Source organism: Pezoporus wallicus, unplaced genomic scaffold (assembly GCF_028554395.1).
Source record: "Pezoporus wallicus isolate ANWC-B61680 ecotype Strahan unplaced genomic scaffold, APGP_CSIRO_Pwel_v1 contig_3817, whole genome shotgun sequence".
Classification (NCBI taxonomy): Eukaryota; Metazoa; Chordata; class Aves; order Psittaciformes; family Psittacidae; genus Pezoporus; species Pezoporus wallicus.
Genome location: NW_026635157.1, coordinates 13,936,688 through 13,952,335, shown reverse-complemented (window position 1 = coordinate 13,952,335; position 15,648 = coordinate 13,936,688). Strand labels below are relative to the sequence as shown.

The following is a 15,648-nucleotide window of genomic DNA, read 5'->3' as shown; positions in this document are numbered from 1 at the left end:
AAGGGGCTCCCAAAGGAAGCTTCGCGCCCATCTCAGATCTGCCGGTGCCGTGAACGCAGCCCTGCCCGCGGCTAGGCTAGCTTCTACGAGGGGCTCAAGGTACCAGTGCTTCGCCGGGGGTGGCACCTCCTGAAGGTCACCCCGATTCCCGGCACATCTGGCCAAGGCCACAGCAACTGCCCCCCCCTCAAGCACCGATACAGGCGGGGCGCAGCGGCGGCTTCCGGCTGCCCCGGAGAGGCAGGGGAGCGCGCAAGCTTTCACAAGCCGTTCCGGGCTCACCCCTTTTCTCCGCGCTGGGCCGGTCACATGTGCGGCCGTCGGCGGGCAGGGCGCTCCCAACAGGGCCGACATGGAGCTGTGGGGGAGACGCGCCGCCCGCTTGGCCCTCAGCCTGGCGCTGCTCTGCTCCGTGCTGGAGGCGGTACCGGCCGGTCGGCGGCACCGCTCCGCCGTGGGTGAGTCCGCCGGGGACCGCAGCTTGAGCGGAGCCGGCCCTGCGCAGGGTGGCGGCAGGTTGAGACCGCCCGCTCAGGAAGGGTGCGGGGTGAGGGGCAGCGCGGTGCCTCCCCGGCTAAGGGAGGCCCGGCTGGAGGTTGCCGCCCGCCCCTCCGTGCTGCCGGTGGCGGGGAGGCCAGGGTTGAGTGCTCCCTTCTTGCGTCGTTCCCTCCTTTTCTCGCTGTTGCCCGCCCGTAAACTGCTGCAGTGCCATTCCTGACCCAGCTGGCTTCAACTTAATGTGACTTGTAGATAAGCAAATATATCGCTATTCAGGTATGGGGGGTTAAATGGGGTTTATATTTAGTTAGCCAGGCTGGCACTCCGGACGGTGGCAGCTAAGGTGAGCGCTGCCCTGCCTTTGGCGTGGTGTCCTGAGGCACGCACTGCAAACATGAAGTTTGGTTCCTGTGCTGTCAGCAAACACACACGTGCTCTGCCTGGCGTGATCAGTGGAGTGATGGTGTACACCGGTGAGGGCTCCGAAACGGCCTTCCACAGGATTTTCATCCCTTGTGACTCGCACGTGCCTCAGACCAAACAAACAGCAGCGTCCAGGCGTTTCTCTGTCGGCTGTTGGTAGGAGCACAGTTCTGCAGGTTTTGAAGAGCGCTGTTGGCCTTTGCTTCCTGAAATAAAACTCCATGGAGTCGAGTCGCGTGCTGCTTGCTTTGCATGAGCATGTGACCTTGGGAAAATCAATTTATCGGTCCTGGTTTCCCAATCACTCCCCCAGATATATGTGTGCCTTTCCCAAGTACTTTGAAACTGACAGAAAGAAATTACCTTCTTTTGCATGAAGCTTGAAAGCTGGTAGTCTAATAAAGCTTCATTTGTCTTGTTCACTACATTACAGTTCTCAGCTCCTTTTTCTGTGCAGTGCTAAGTAGCAGGAACTGAGAATGTGTCAGCCTGGAAAGTAGTGAGTAAGGCTGACACACCTCTCTCCGGTGAGAAGCCCAGTCTCTGTTACTGTGGCTGCTGGTGAGATGAAAAGCTTTGAGATTTTTTGCACACATGCTGTTTCTTGCCTTTCTTTATGTACTGAGATCTTTTGTAGTAGCTTCTAGCTAGGGAAGGTCTGGAAAAATAATTAATATGCAACTCCCTCTCTTTTCAGCTGGAGTGAAGAAGTCCTTCTATTGCCTCCTCTGCTTTCCAGTTTCCAGATTGCTATTAGTGAAAAGGAGCTGATTTTCCAGTCCCTACCAATCTCCACTTTTGTTTCTGCTGCATAACTTAAGCCTATGCTTCTTCTGTTTTCCATGCTTCTGAGCAGACTATGTGAAGGACTCTTTGACAAGAATGCAGAACTCACCCACACCAACAGTTTGTTAAATTTATTCTTCCTTTCAAAACTTGAAAGAGGAATAGCAGTAGACAAACTGGAGCAAACTTGGCATTACCCATGTTCAAATGCAAATAATATATTTTCTTTAATCTTTGTTTTCTGAAAACAGGGCAGTTCTGGCATATATCTGATCTACATTTAGATCCGACATACCACATTACCCCTGATCGCACCAAAGTTTGCTCTTCTTCCAAAGGAGCCAATGCATCCAACCCAGGTCCTTTTGGAGACTTTTTGTGTGATTCGCCATATCAGCTTATTTTGTCAGCCTTTGAATTCATGAAGGGTTCAAAGCAGGAGGTTTCATTCATGATTTGGACAGGGTAAGTGCTCAAGTCGCTCTGCAGTTCAAGTTTTTAACAGCTGGATAAACCTGTAGTGCAGTAATTCACACATTTATATTTGCACCAACAAATATGAGTGTACTATCTCACACTACTTTTAAATAGTCCCTTTAGTTGTCTGAATTGCTAATAAGTGGAAGACTGAGTGAGAATATAAGGCTGTTTTCAGGAACAGATTTTGATCTCTCCAATAACTTCTTGATATTGTTGGACTATTCACTGAACATTTACCACATGACTGTATTAGTTTACGGTGTTAGAAATTATGTGTGGAGGGTGGGAAGTGGAAAAAGCAAAAAGAAACTTCAGAGGAATAACTGACTGGAATGAATTGTTATGGAAGGTTCTGGATTTTGTAGATGTCAGGGTCACTAAATCTAAAGTGTATCTATTTTTAGAAGATACCCTTTAATTATTTGGTAAGAGGTAACTAGAATCAATAATACAGCTTATGTATTTTTTAAGTGTATAAAGTTACCATTTATGTTCAGTGCCCATATGAATTCTAGATCAAGGTCTCACAGTGGGAGGGTAACTGTGTTGTAGATCCTGTCTCTCTCTCCATTATCGCTCGGAGCTACATGTGCTTAAGAAGAAAGTGTGGTTTCATAGTCCCTTATTGCAGTGTTTTGAATGTGTGCAGTTGCCTGTTGAGTAAAACGTTTTCCTTTTCTGTGCCAATCTTCCTTATTAGAAAATGGGCATAATACTACTCTCTCTCTCTCACACAGGTGTTATCTGTGGTGCTTTGTGTGCCTTAGCAGTGGGACTGGAGAAAGAAGTGTGAAAGGGAGGCATATGTGTAGCTCGATAGTACCATACCCTGTTACTTTCTAGGTATTCATAAAAGATGGCATTAATTTACCCTTCTGCCATAGCAAAATTCTGCATTCTACCATCACATCATTTTTTATGGTATGAATCAATGGATAATTTATCACAGAGATTAGTATCTTTGAGTGTGAGAACTAGTTGTTTATCAGTGACAAGGTCTTTTTTTTTTGCTGTAAAGTTTATATATGTTATGTCACGTCACTTAATTTTATTGGGGGAAGCGTGTTAAGAAATATGAGTACGTAAAGACAAGTGATTAATTTATGTCATTTGCCTTATTGTACTTCCTTTTCAACAAGGTGCTGTCGAAAGGGGGAAAATAACTTAGCAAGTTGTGCAGATGATGGAAGATACATAACCCAAAATGAACAGTAGCTCAAAATGATGGAGTTGAATGAATTTAATTTCTAAGAAATCTTTCTTAATGATAAATGTGAATCATAGGATAAACATTAGTTAACTTTGGTTTTTAACGCCTTTGCAGACACCCTTTCAGGCAATCTGATGATTTTCATTAGAGTCCTATAGTACTATTACATGCTAGAACGTAGATGTGTTTGCAGAATTTTTTGCCTTTCCTTACGTTGCTAATAAACCTTTGTTAATAAAACCTTTTCCTTTTCCAGAGATAGTCCTCCTCATGTTCCTGTAAAAGAACTCTCAACAAAGTTGGTCATTAGCATTATTGGCAACATGACTTCTACGATTCGTAATTTCTTTCCAGATCTTCAGGTTTTCCCTGCCTTGGGCAATCATGACTACTGGCCACAGGTAAAACAAGTTAGAAATTTGTTTATGTATCATATTGTGTTCCTAACCTCTCAGAAAGCAGGTGTGAAAAAGAAGAGTTAAATTTGTGTATTCTTCTGGAAGCAGTATTCCGCAGTCCTCCAATTAGCATTTAAATTATAAATAGTTCCATTCAGGAACAGAAAGTACATCTCTGTGTGTGTATGTTAATTTACCCAAACAAATGCTAATGCCAGGTAAAATCTACATTGCCTGAGGTCATGCAAATATAGTGCTCGTGGCTTAGAACGACCAGGTCTTATCATAGTTAATACACACTTATTTTTTCTTGCTGTGTAAGTCACTCATGTGTCTACAATAACTTAATCTAGCAGAAATGACCTTAATGGATCTGTGAACCTGTGGTAAGATTCAAGGCCTATTGAAAGGCATACTGGAAATCTGTTTGCTGACATCACTGGATGTTTTTTTATCAGACAAATTGCAGAATTTTTGTAATGTTCCTATAGTTTTGCCACTACTATTAAAAATACGGGTTTTTTCTTTCCTTATTGGACACTTAGAAATACTTGCATTGATGATTCACTGGATATGTGGGTTATTGCAGCTGAGGACAGTGCTTTTTTTACTCTGAGTGTTCTCCAAATATTGTTTTTGGCATAGCTCAAAAGTAAACAGTTGCTTCACGTGTCCTTTAAAGCATATTGTGGGTTGACCTGACAGCACTCAGGACTCAGAAGCAGGTTCTGTCATTGGATCTGAGAGGATTGTAAGGGATGTGGAGGAGGCCAATGAAAATATTTTGTTTGAAATGGAATTTAGTGCTCCCACTTCTACCCCCAAGGACTTTTATTCCAGCTTTCTGTGTTATTCATTAGGCCTATCAGGGTATATCATGGTGTAGTAGGTGACTGTATCATTGCTGGTGTCATTGCTGGAGTGATTCCCAAATCAGGGAGTAAAGGAGGTGCTCAGAGAGGGGAAAGGGAAATGTGAGAAACAAGAGCTAAACATGTCTTGGAAGTGTGAGCGCACAAACCAAGCTGGGACTTCAGTCTCTTGCATTCTTACTCTGGTGGTAGAGCTTCAGCTTGTCATATTCACCAGAAACACTGGTAAAGTATTTTGATAAGTAACACTTCCAACTGAAGTCTCACCCAGCACTTTGTTTTGTTTTGCCTTTTAAAAAGTCTTAACAGAGAATAGTCATTTAGCAGTCTCCTTTGGTATAGGAGAAATAACTGCATTCATTAACCTTGTAGACAAAGAGTGTAGTGACTTTTTCAATACATAGGAGTTTCATTTGTGAAATTAAATCTGAAGATAGGAAAAAGATGGCTGGGGGAGGGAGGTGGAGGGGCAGGGGTGTAGCAAATAGTATTTTGAAGCAGGTTGCTGATTGGAATAACAGTTTTAGTTCTCTCTGCACAAACCACACAGGTATCTGTGATACTTTGCTTTGAAATGGCAGGCTTTACCGATGTGGAGAACTCACATAACCTTATGTTACTGCTTGAGAAAGACCATGGGATCAGAAATTCCCCACTATGGGTTCATTTCAGGTTGATGTTTTGGGTTTTTTTCTTGGCTGTTGATGACATTTTGTTTTTCATGTGGACATGCTTGGCAAATGTCCCATTGACTGGAAGTGATGTGGAGCAAGCCACACACTGTAGGCTGTTCCAGAGCAAGTGTGAAAGCTGTGAGCTCACCATGCACCAAAGAATTTTATTGCTGCTTATTGTGTTCTGACCTGTCCATCTTAACAATTTAATGGTTTTGGCTGATTTTTCTTGCAGAGCCTACTAAAAATACTACTCAGGTTAATCAAGCATTGGGATACCTTTCAGATTTTATGTTGTGACATCAGTCTTTCTCCATAGTCTCACTCCTTGTCCCTGCTTAAACCAAATTCTCAAACTGCTTTCTAATCCACAAGTTCACAGAGCATGGGCTTGCCTGAGTCCAAACTGCCTTCAGTCAGTAACATGACCTCTTATCTGAGATCAGGCTTTAACTATGTCTATTAGTGCTTGTTAGCTCTGGCTGAACTGTTACGGCTCAAAGCTCTCTTAATAACTGGTATCAGTGCACTGCAAGCAACAAAAGTCTGAACAGAATTCTGATTGCACTATTCCCAGACAGAGACTTGGTGCTTAAGCCTCTAATAACATTGGTTTAGTTTCAAAGATCTTAGAAAGGTCAAATTTTATGTTTAAGAAAACATGCACTGTAATACTGTTCCTATTTTTCGACCTTTGTTTTTTTTCTTCTGGATCCACAAATCCAAGCGGGTATTTTAGGAAACGCAAGGACCTGCTGGAATCTTCGTTAGGGTTAGAAGGCTGCATGGCTCTTACCAGACTGACACTTGGCTCATACTGAAGAGTGCTACAGTCCCAGTTGGAGCCAGTGGGAGAAAACATTGACAACACTTTTACATTTTAAATGTTTTGTTAGTAAAACTGTAGGATATCATGGAAATATTTGTGAATTGAACCAGAATGTTTGTAAGGGCTATAGTGGAGTTTTGGGAAACTCCTATGAACTGCAAATTGCTTGAAAAACTCACCTTCTGTAAAAGAAGCCTATATTCAAGCTTTTCCCCCAAGAGACTTTATTTTTAGACTTTGAATCTTCAATTTATATATCTATTAATTTTGCATAATGTATGGTTTTCCACTCTGCTGTGCTCCTAAGGGTCGAAATATTTCTGGCATTAGTTCATCAATGCATTAATAAAGCCATACAGTTAGTTCTAAGTTCAGGCATTTGTTCCTGATAAGCCATAGTGTATGTTCAGAATTTTTTTTCTTTTCTTGAGTTCTTCTTGGTCGTGGCTGGATATACTTCCATGTTAAGGGATAATTTAGTGATGTTTTTGTTGTTGTTGTCCTCTGGTGGTTTTTTGTGTCTGTATCTGAATGCTAAGACTTAGGCAGGTTCTGCTCTCGCACAGGATCAGCTTCCTGTAACTACCAGTGAAGTTTACAATGCTGTAGCAGATTTCTGGAATCCTTGGCTAACAGATGAAGCAATCAATACCTTCAGAAAAGGTAAAATATGCCAGTAATGCATTTTAAAGCTAGGGCTTAGAGAACTAATATTTCTCTAAGTTTGTTCCAGTTGTTTAGCTAAGTCTTAAAAGATGAATCACTACAATGGATTATCTGTAATGCTTCTCCTGGAAGAAATATTTGTCTTTTTGAATAGCAGTGCTTATCTTCAGAGTACATTTATTCTTTTCTGATGCAATAATTACTGCTTCTTGTAACATGTACAGTACTATTGGCTTTGTACCAGGACCCTCATAGTGCTTTTTAGGTAAAGGCCTAAGATGCACAAGAAGACCTAAATTTGGTTGTAAAAAATTGATAAAATGTTTCTGTTTCGTTACTATGTGTATTTCAGAGCATACTGAACAGGCACATATTTGTTCTAGTTAGGATAGCGTGTAGTCTTGGTGATGATACTGTTAATTGCATCATATTTGCATCCAATTTACTGAACTAGTAGAATATTGATACCTAATTATGATTCTTCTTTTTAGCAAAGTACTGAAAAGTTCAACCCAACTTCCAATTCACTCAAACCTTAGCAATTTGGAAGTTTTAATTTGTTGTTTTGTGTCCTGAATGAGAAGGAACTTTGGGTAAGAGTGGAAGTAGAAATTCTAATAGGAAGAAAACCTCAAAGTGGTAGACCTTAAGTTGAAGTATATTATAGCTCTGTTGCCATAGCTCCACTGAAGTCCATGCACTATGAAGTTGTATCTATTGAAGAAGCTTTGTATACCATGGAGAGTTTCAGGAGCTTGGATTGACAAAACATGATCTTTACTTTTCATCATATTCCAGTCTGAAGTTAAATGATTTTCAAAGTAACAAGGCTACTGAACTCAAACAGTTCTTCCTGGACGAACCTGTAAGTTTTCAGAATTTCAAGAAATTTGGACATTTTAACAATTACTCTATCTCTTAATGGGGAAGAAATATTACAAGGCACTTCTTCTGTGTCAGTTGGATAGCTGCATCTGAAAACCGTCAAGTAAACACAAAAGCAATTACATGCAAGAATTCATAGCAACTAAAATGTTGCTGAAAAGAGATTCTTAAGATGTTCTGTTGTGATAAGGTGATGCATGGCTTGAATAAACATGCCGTATTCTATTTTGTTAGAGTAAGGCTGAATATTTTTTCGGTGTACTTCCATTGTACTTCCATTCCTAAGTTGGCTTAAAAGCATTTTGTTTTTCAAATGGTTTTGGTCTTATTTTCACAGGTGGCTTCTACACGCAGCTGTTTGAATCCAGTGATAGCTCTCAACCACTCAGGATAATCAGTCTGAACACAAATTTATATTACAGCCCCAATAGTGTAACTGTGAATATCACTGACCCAGCTGATCAGTTTGCCTGGCTGGAGGGAATACTAGAAACCTCTTTACAAAGAAAGGAAAAGGTAGGGGCTGTGAACAGAGCCCATCAGCATTATTTGTTTAAAATTTGAAAAGGAAAAAAAAAAAAAAGTAGTAAGAAGCAGAGACAATGAAAACGGAAACATGATTCTAAAAGAATATTAATGCTGCCACAGATACTGCAACATCAGAATTTCATTTTTTAAATAATTCTTCCTTGAATATGCACATTATACCACAACAATTAATAAAATAGTTGAATGGAATTTCTCAGATTATGTAGTAAAATACATTTTCTTTCCTACTATGTAAAATACCGTAGAAGCAAGGATGAGAATACTTAATACTTTCATTTTTGTTTCTGACTCCTTTTACTCATAACCTTTAGTTTTAAAATATGCACCCTAGGCCTGAGACAAAAGCAGGCATATTTCATTTATATTTTTATGTGATTGCAAGTATTAGAAATTAGAAAGGAGTTTGTCAACCACAAAACTTAGCCAGGCTGCAGCAATTGCTATGATTTGAGTGTTATAATAAATTGTCCTATAATACTTGGGTTTTGAAGTGAGGTTATAAATTGTTGGCTTGTGTTTGGTTGATTAGTGTAGGGCTTGGATAATCATCTGACCAGAAAAAGTGTCTAATTTGAAACTTTTACATTTTGCTATGGTGTTGTAAATTTAATAATATTATTATATTACAGTCGGGAGAGAGGAAAGCTTTCCCTTCCTCATAAAACCCTGCAGCATATTAGTTAGTTTGTGCTTTTGCAACCAAGTCTCAGCCTCAGACAGAGGTTTTAATTAGTTCTTCCATGTTTTTGGTGACTCTCTGACCATGCAGGCTCTGTAGTACTGTAGCATAATTTTTTCTTACTGTCCTCTTGAGATGACAAATCATAAGTGTTGCCCTAGTAAATTTTTTTTTCATTTGAAATAATTGATGAAGTTTTCTTTTGGCCCAAAATCACATGTAGCTTTATGAAAACTTTCTTTCCCAAGAATATACTGAGTTATATATATAAAAATACCTATTTTTTTCTCATTATGAATTTAAGCATTCTTACTGTTTGTACTTTGTGTAGCAAAACTGTCATGACTTATAACTTTCAGAATGACATTTCTAAGATACCATTATTTTGAAATTGTGGTAACCATTTTTAAGTTACAGCTGAAACAGTAAATTTCAAATGAAGGTGCTAATTATGCTTTCTGTATCTAATTCCTTAGGTATATATAATAGGACATGTGCCAATAGGATACTTGCCCTATGCACGGAATACAACAGCTATCAGGGAGTATCACAATGAGAGACTGGTAAAGATTTTTCGCAATTACAGTAGTGTAATTGCAGGGCAGTTTTTTGGACATACACATAGAGATAGTATCATGGTCCTCCTGGATGAAGAAGGTAATGATGCTTGTTGAATCCTTCATTTTTTCCTTCTTGATTAAAAGCAAATTAATGCTTTATTGCATGTTCTTACTAGTTACCCTCTGCTATAAATAATTGAATAAGGAAATAGGGAAATACTGCTGTTTGTCTAAAAGAATTCAAGCCTTACACACTGCCATTCTTTTTTACCTAAAGAGAACCTTGCAAGGCAGACTGTCTTTTTTTTGTTGAAGTCAGAAGAGATTCTCCAAGCTTCCTTTTTTTTTTCATTTATTTTTTATTTTAATGAATGCATATGCCTAGAGAAGAATTTCTAGTCTTTCCACTCTTACAGTGAAATGGGCAAATTATACTAGCCAGTTGCTATTGTGTAATGTGTCAGAGGGAATGTTCTCAGGCCGACTAGATGTGCTCTATGTTCTTGTGTTCCCTGGATCATTACCGTGCCTCTCTGCTGAGTTCCCTGCTGTTTCAAAGTTAATTAAGATAAGGGTAAGCAGGAGGCAGGGGAAAGAAAATCTCTGCTTGTTGCATCTCTTAGATCAGCTAATTTGCCTTCAAGAAAAGCACCCAGGTCTGAAAATACTGCTTTATAATCCTTTAGTTTAAGTATGGCCATGGCTGTATGGAGCACTCTAACATCTTTAACAGAGAATTTCTAACAAGTAACTGGTTAAACATTTGTGTTTGCACCGTAGAACAGTAAGAGGTCCATTGTTTTGGTTTATGTAAAATGTCCAAATATTAATTGGCTCTAACTGCTTTATAAGAACTCACAAAAACAATGCTAAAAATGCTGTCTGCGGTAACAGTATTCTAAATAATTCACTTTTTTACATGGCGTTACCATGAAATTAATCTTCAGTAAAAAGGAATCCAGTCCTAGTGAAAGAACAAGCTTTTTGTTTATTTGTTTGGGTTTTTTTAATGGCATTCAAGGCAGTTTTATACCTGTGTATTTTTGTTCGTCTCATTTGTGCATGAATCATCACCTCTACTGCAACTTTCACTGAGGACAGATTGGTCTTGGTGACTTGTTATTACAGTTTGCATGTGCAAGTAATTGCTTCCATGTTACTTTAATAATTTTGCATCTTTTGACAAAATTTAAAAACTGAAATTGCATGTATCTGAGTACAGTTTGTGTTTATCTGTACAATTTTAGGCTGTTTTCTATTCATGCCATTTTCCTCTCAACTGAATTCTAGAGAATTCAAGATAACTGTAATACTGTAGACAACATCAGTGTACTGAGACACAGAGCTCAGTTTTATCTTCTCTGGAAAATCTGCTCATTTCCAAGCTTCCAAAGCTTCTGCTTACATGTAGAGACTGACCTTACAATTTCACAGCTGTGATGTTGTCAGATAAAGGAATAGTTAGGGTTTTATGGTTCACAGAGAACCTCACAATATACTTACCTGCATATTATGTCTCATTAAAACTGGTGTGCATCCTCATGTTTCAGTTGCTGTAAAGAATGGTGTTCACGTACTGCTAGTCTGAATGACTGAAGTCAGATTCAGGTGATGATATCCTGGTGTTTCTAATAACATCATAAACACATAAAGAAAAAAAATACTGAAAACAGTATGTAAAATATAGCATTGAGACAGCAAGTTTTTAGTATTTCTTGAGTAGAAATAGGCAAAATACAGAGATCTTACATATAAGCAAGACCATTTTGCACAGGTAGTTGAATTTGGTGGGAAGCCTGTACTATAGACCGTCTTAACTGGTACACACTAGAATGTGTACTGAGGTATTTTACACAGATTTAGTTCTATCCAGTGGAAGTATAGAAGGAGTTCACAGTGATAGAGCTATTCTGGGGGAAAAAAAATGTTAATGTACTTAAGCCAGTCACTCTGGTTCTTGCTGTGTTCGTTCTCTACATATACATTTGTTTGAGAAAGAAATAATTGAAAGGAAACTGTTTCTTCACCTTCCCTCTTCCTGCAGGAAAGCCAGTAAATTCTTTGTTTGTGGCACCCGCTGTAACCCCAGTGAAGAGTATATGGCAAATGGAGTCCAATAACCCTGGTGTTAGATTTTATCAATATGATGTTCTTGATTATAACTTGCTGGTAAGTAAAGATTTTAAAGCATAGTTTAAGACATCTAAATATAATGTTATTAAAAGTTACACTGAGATGTCAGCCTTTGTGTTATTATGGCTGTTGGTGGAACTTTGGTACTTTTTATTTTTCTTCCTGGGAAAAGGAAAGGGACTTGGTCAGTCTGTCTGTGCCTGCAGTACTACCCAGTACTTCCTGTTCTCTATGGAAGATTCTTATGACATAGAATCAAAGACAGGCAGAAATTTTCTGGTCAGAATCCTAAAACTATTTGCAGGGAGCTCTGCAACGGTGAAGAAGGTTCACTTAAATCCTGGGCTTTTTTACATACCAGTGTTTGCTGGTGATAGCTTGAGCATTGGGATGCAGTCCATGAAAGCTTTTAAAGGATGTGGAAGAGCAGATGAAAAAAAACTACTCTTGACCATGTGATGTTTTCTGTAGTCATGCACTCTCCTATACAGTTAATGCTTTTTATAGGAAATTCTAGATAAATTTAGAAGGAAAGAAAAGTAAAATACTTTGACTTGTAGTCTCATGTTTTTGGATATAAAATGAATCCTGTGTAATTACTTTGGCTCTGAATGATTTGGCTATTCTCTGTAATTCACAGTAAAATCTTGACTTCCCTGAGTTCAGTGACAGTGCATCCCACAGCTTGACTGGCACTGGGGTTTCTCCCTGGAGACCTATGCTAATACAGGCTGCTCCTTTCCTGTGCAGGTTTCACTCCTGCATTTCCATCTCTCCCTTTCCCTTAAGTTCTCCCTTAGCTGTTCTTTTCTGTCTATTCTGTCCCTCAAGCAGTGCCCACAGAAAAAAATCTTCTGGTTCTCACCCTTTTGCCCCACTCCTAAAGCAGACATGGGCACAGTGGATTTTGGTTTATCGTTCGGGCAGGAATACCTCTAACACTGCCACTGCTGCCCTTTGTGGCTCCTTTTTATTCTTCTCCCCATCCCCCCACTATTACTGCTCTGCCAGTACCAGCTTTGGGTGTAAGCCCAGCTCTTGGGGTGGGACATGACCTTTTATTCAGTTGTGAATAACGAGGAGTGACAGCTTCCTAATCAATATATCACTCTAGAGACTTAATGAAGCAGGGAAGAAAGCAATACAGCTGTGCCTACTTTTTCTTTCTCTCTCTTTTTTTTTTAACTGTAGGATCTTTGGCAGTTTTACTTGGACCTCAGAGATGCCAACAAGAAAAATGAATCAAACTGGAAATTAGAATATATTCTGACCAAAGCTTACGGTGTTGAAGACTTGAAGCCAGAAAGCCTGTATGAAATGGCCAAGCAGTTGTCTGTGCCACACAGCACGCTGTTTGAGCAATATTACAGTAACTTCATTGTGAGTTATGACAAAACCATTGTCTGTGAAGAGGGGTGCAAGACCTGCCAAATATGTGCAATCCAGTATTTGGATTACTCCTCATACACAGATTGTATCAATCGGGAGGCAACATGGAGATGAAACTGCTCTACAATTTATGCTGATATTGACTTTAGCCTGTGATTTAAAGAACCTGCTCATCCTTTCACTCAAGCACTGACACGCTGACAGAGAGCCTGTGGGGCTTCTCTGAATTTCAGGGGAGCAATATACCTCCCTAGATCTTTTTTCTTGTAAACGTATTTTCCTTCCACGTTTAAATAAAGGTTTATTGGCTATGTGACAGTGGTGAGATACTTTGCTGTTGTTTCAAGTGTCCTGTACCCTCTGTAACAGCCATCCCAGTATGTGGTAATAGACATTACTCAGATCTTTAGAAATGCAAGTCTCTTTCCTCAGGACATTTAAACGTAGGCAGTGCCATTTCAGGCATGGGATTTGTACGGGGGCAGGTTTCAGCCATCTGCCATCACAATTTGCAAACTGAAATCTGCAAAACCTGCATTTGCTAAGACGAGTGCATTTATATTGTTGATGTGATGCCAATATTATGTATCTCCCTGTGCCAAGTTTCCATTTCCTTCTTAACCCCTTAAACCCAACTCTGCTTAGAGACATTTTCTAATGACAGCATGAACGTGACTCAGTGGAACATATGCCTCCATCCTGTGAGTATTTCATGCATTTTGTCAGAATGTGTGTTTGCCCAGCACAAAGTGTTTTCTTCTTATGACAGAGCTGTGTACACTGGTACTGCTATCAAGCAGTCTCCTGGTATGATACTTTGCAGCAGACCTTAAATCACATTTAAATTGATCACCATCACTAAGCAGACATAGCATATACATTCTGTTTGCAGCACAGGTAAACATGCACATGTCATGTTTCTCATTTTTTTTTCACAAAGCAGTGTCATATGTAATGTGATTATTGCATGTGTGAATTTAGAGTTGCACAGACTCTCTTCCTCTTGTGATTAAATGTACACACATGATGATAATATTAAGAAGGCCATTTTATCTCTTGTGTATAACCAGGAAGGACCTTTACCCATTTTTCTGTCACTTCAAGAGCTATACATTTGGAACCTTTGGTCAATACAATATCATACAGACCCTACTCCAGATAGTAGTATTCCAGAGTAACTGGAGCTGCAGAAGTGGTTATGAGACAAATCCAAATGCTGTTTATTTTCATATGATTAAAGCCTTTACTGTAGCATTGAGGATCTTTCTGATTTTGTTTCCACCCAAGTTTGAAATATTTAGCAAAACATTTCCAGACAAATTTTCTAAGCCTGTAGTACTTACAGCTGTAGAAGCAGATACCTCAGATTTGTCATGCATCAATCATCCAAAGAAGAAACACCGGTTTGTTAAATTTGCATTCAGAAACCAATCCTCCAGTAGCGCTAATGTTTAGAAATTACATTAATAACTCACAGTAGCCAGTCCTGTATTTTAAATTGCTTGGAAATGGTATGGTGGGCATTTAAAGCTTTAGAGCTATCTGCTCTGGCTGATCTCGAATGTGTCTGGATATGTAAATAACCCGAATTAATGTGGGTTCTGTACAGACTGTGACTGTGAGGAAGTACTCGAAAGTTACACAGCTGAAAGCTGATGATTCCCTTTGTGTTGGCTGTGTTCATTGGTTGCATTTCTCATGGGTGTGTTCATTAAAAAAACACCCATGTTACCTGTATCAGTTCTCCAAGGGCAAGTAATCAAAGTTGTGGGCAGATAGTTTAAAGGGCAATTGCAGCTGGTGGGACGGCTGGGCTGCTTCTAATTTTCCAGATGGGTTTTGTTCCATTCAGTCTTGTGTTTTGCAGTCACTTCTTTTCTCATACATGGTTTATTTCTGTGAGTTCTGTGACTTCTGTTTAAACTTAATAACTACAAGATATCCTGAAAATACTATAAATGCTATCAAGCTGTATTCTTCTACTAAGGACTTCTTTATTGCTGAACTTCAGGGAGAACCGAACCACGTGGCTAAGCAGCTATGGAACTCTAGGAGGAACAGTATGCTGCTTATGGGTTTTGGGGCATCTTGCTTCCTAGATTTCTTTTAAATATGTGTGTCAGTCGGTGTTACTTAGTGAGCATGAACAAATCAATGACTGCAAATGTCAGAACAGCAAGCTATGACCCCGCCCGACATAATATTTTAAAATTTGGACTTTAATTGAAGCCAAAAGTTAGATGGCACCAACCAAGGATGTTTGGTTTTTTTTTTCAGCCAGAGGGATACATCCACTAGGATTACATTTAGCCAGGGTATATCCTCCAAGATACACCTTGTTATGCCAGCTAGCATTCTCTGTTTCTCCTGTACGTAACTATACTCATGCAAGTTCAAGCATAACTGACCAAGAAAGATCCATGAGTATGCATCATCATTTAACTCAGGCATAAACCAACGAGAGAGCTTCTTGGAATGTTACACTGTAGGAAACAAGATAAACCACATGAACACCTTGGATGGCACCTGGGTGTAAGTGGAAATAGGGTGACCACGATATTTTTGTTTCATGTTCCTACTTTATTCCTTCATGGAACTAGGAATGTTCTAAAGGTAG

General features: G+C 39.5%; 1 protein-coding gene across 2 annotated transcripts; it reads left to right on the top strand.

Moving 5' to 3' along the window:
* The first annotated feature begins 221 nt into the window (after window positions 1–221).
* Window positions 222–13,225, top strand: SMPDL3A (sphingomyelin phosphodiesterase acid like 3A). Of its 2 annotated transcripts, none has more exons than XM_057409445.1 (8): window positions 222–458; window positions 1,959–2,172; window positions 3,654–3,798; window positions 6,737–6,833; window positions 8,059–8,237; window positions 9,426–9,606; window positions 11,554–11,678; window positions 12,834–13,225. In XM_057409445.1, the coding sequence occupies exons 1-8, from the start codon at window positions 353–355 to the stop codon at window positions 13,143–13,145; spliced, it is 1,359 nt and encodes a 452-aa protein (XP_057265428.1). In that variant the 5' UTR covers window positions 222–352; the 3' UTR covers window positions 13,146–13,225. The 2 variants fall into 2 exon arrangements, with proteins under 2 accessions (XP_057265428.1, XP_057265437.1); XM_057409454.1 differs by lacking the exon at window positions 222–458 and adding an exon at window positions 2,925–3,108 and having other exon boundaries at window positions 2,035–2,172.
* Window positions 13,226–15,648: the final 2,423 nt, after the last annotated feature.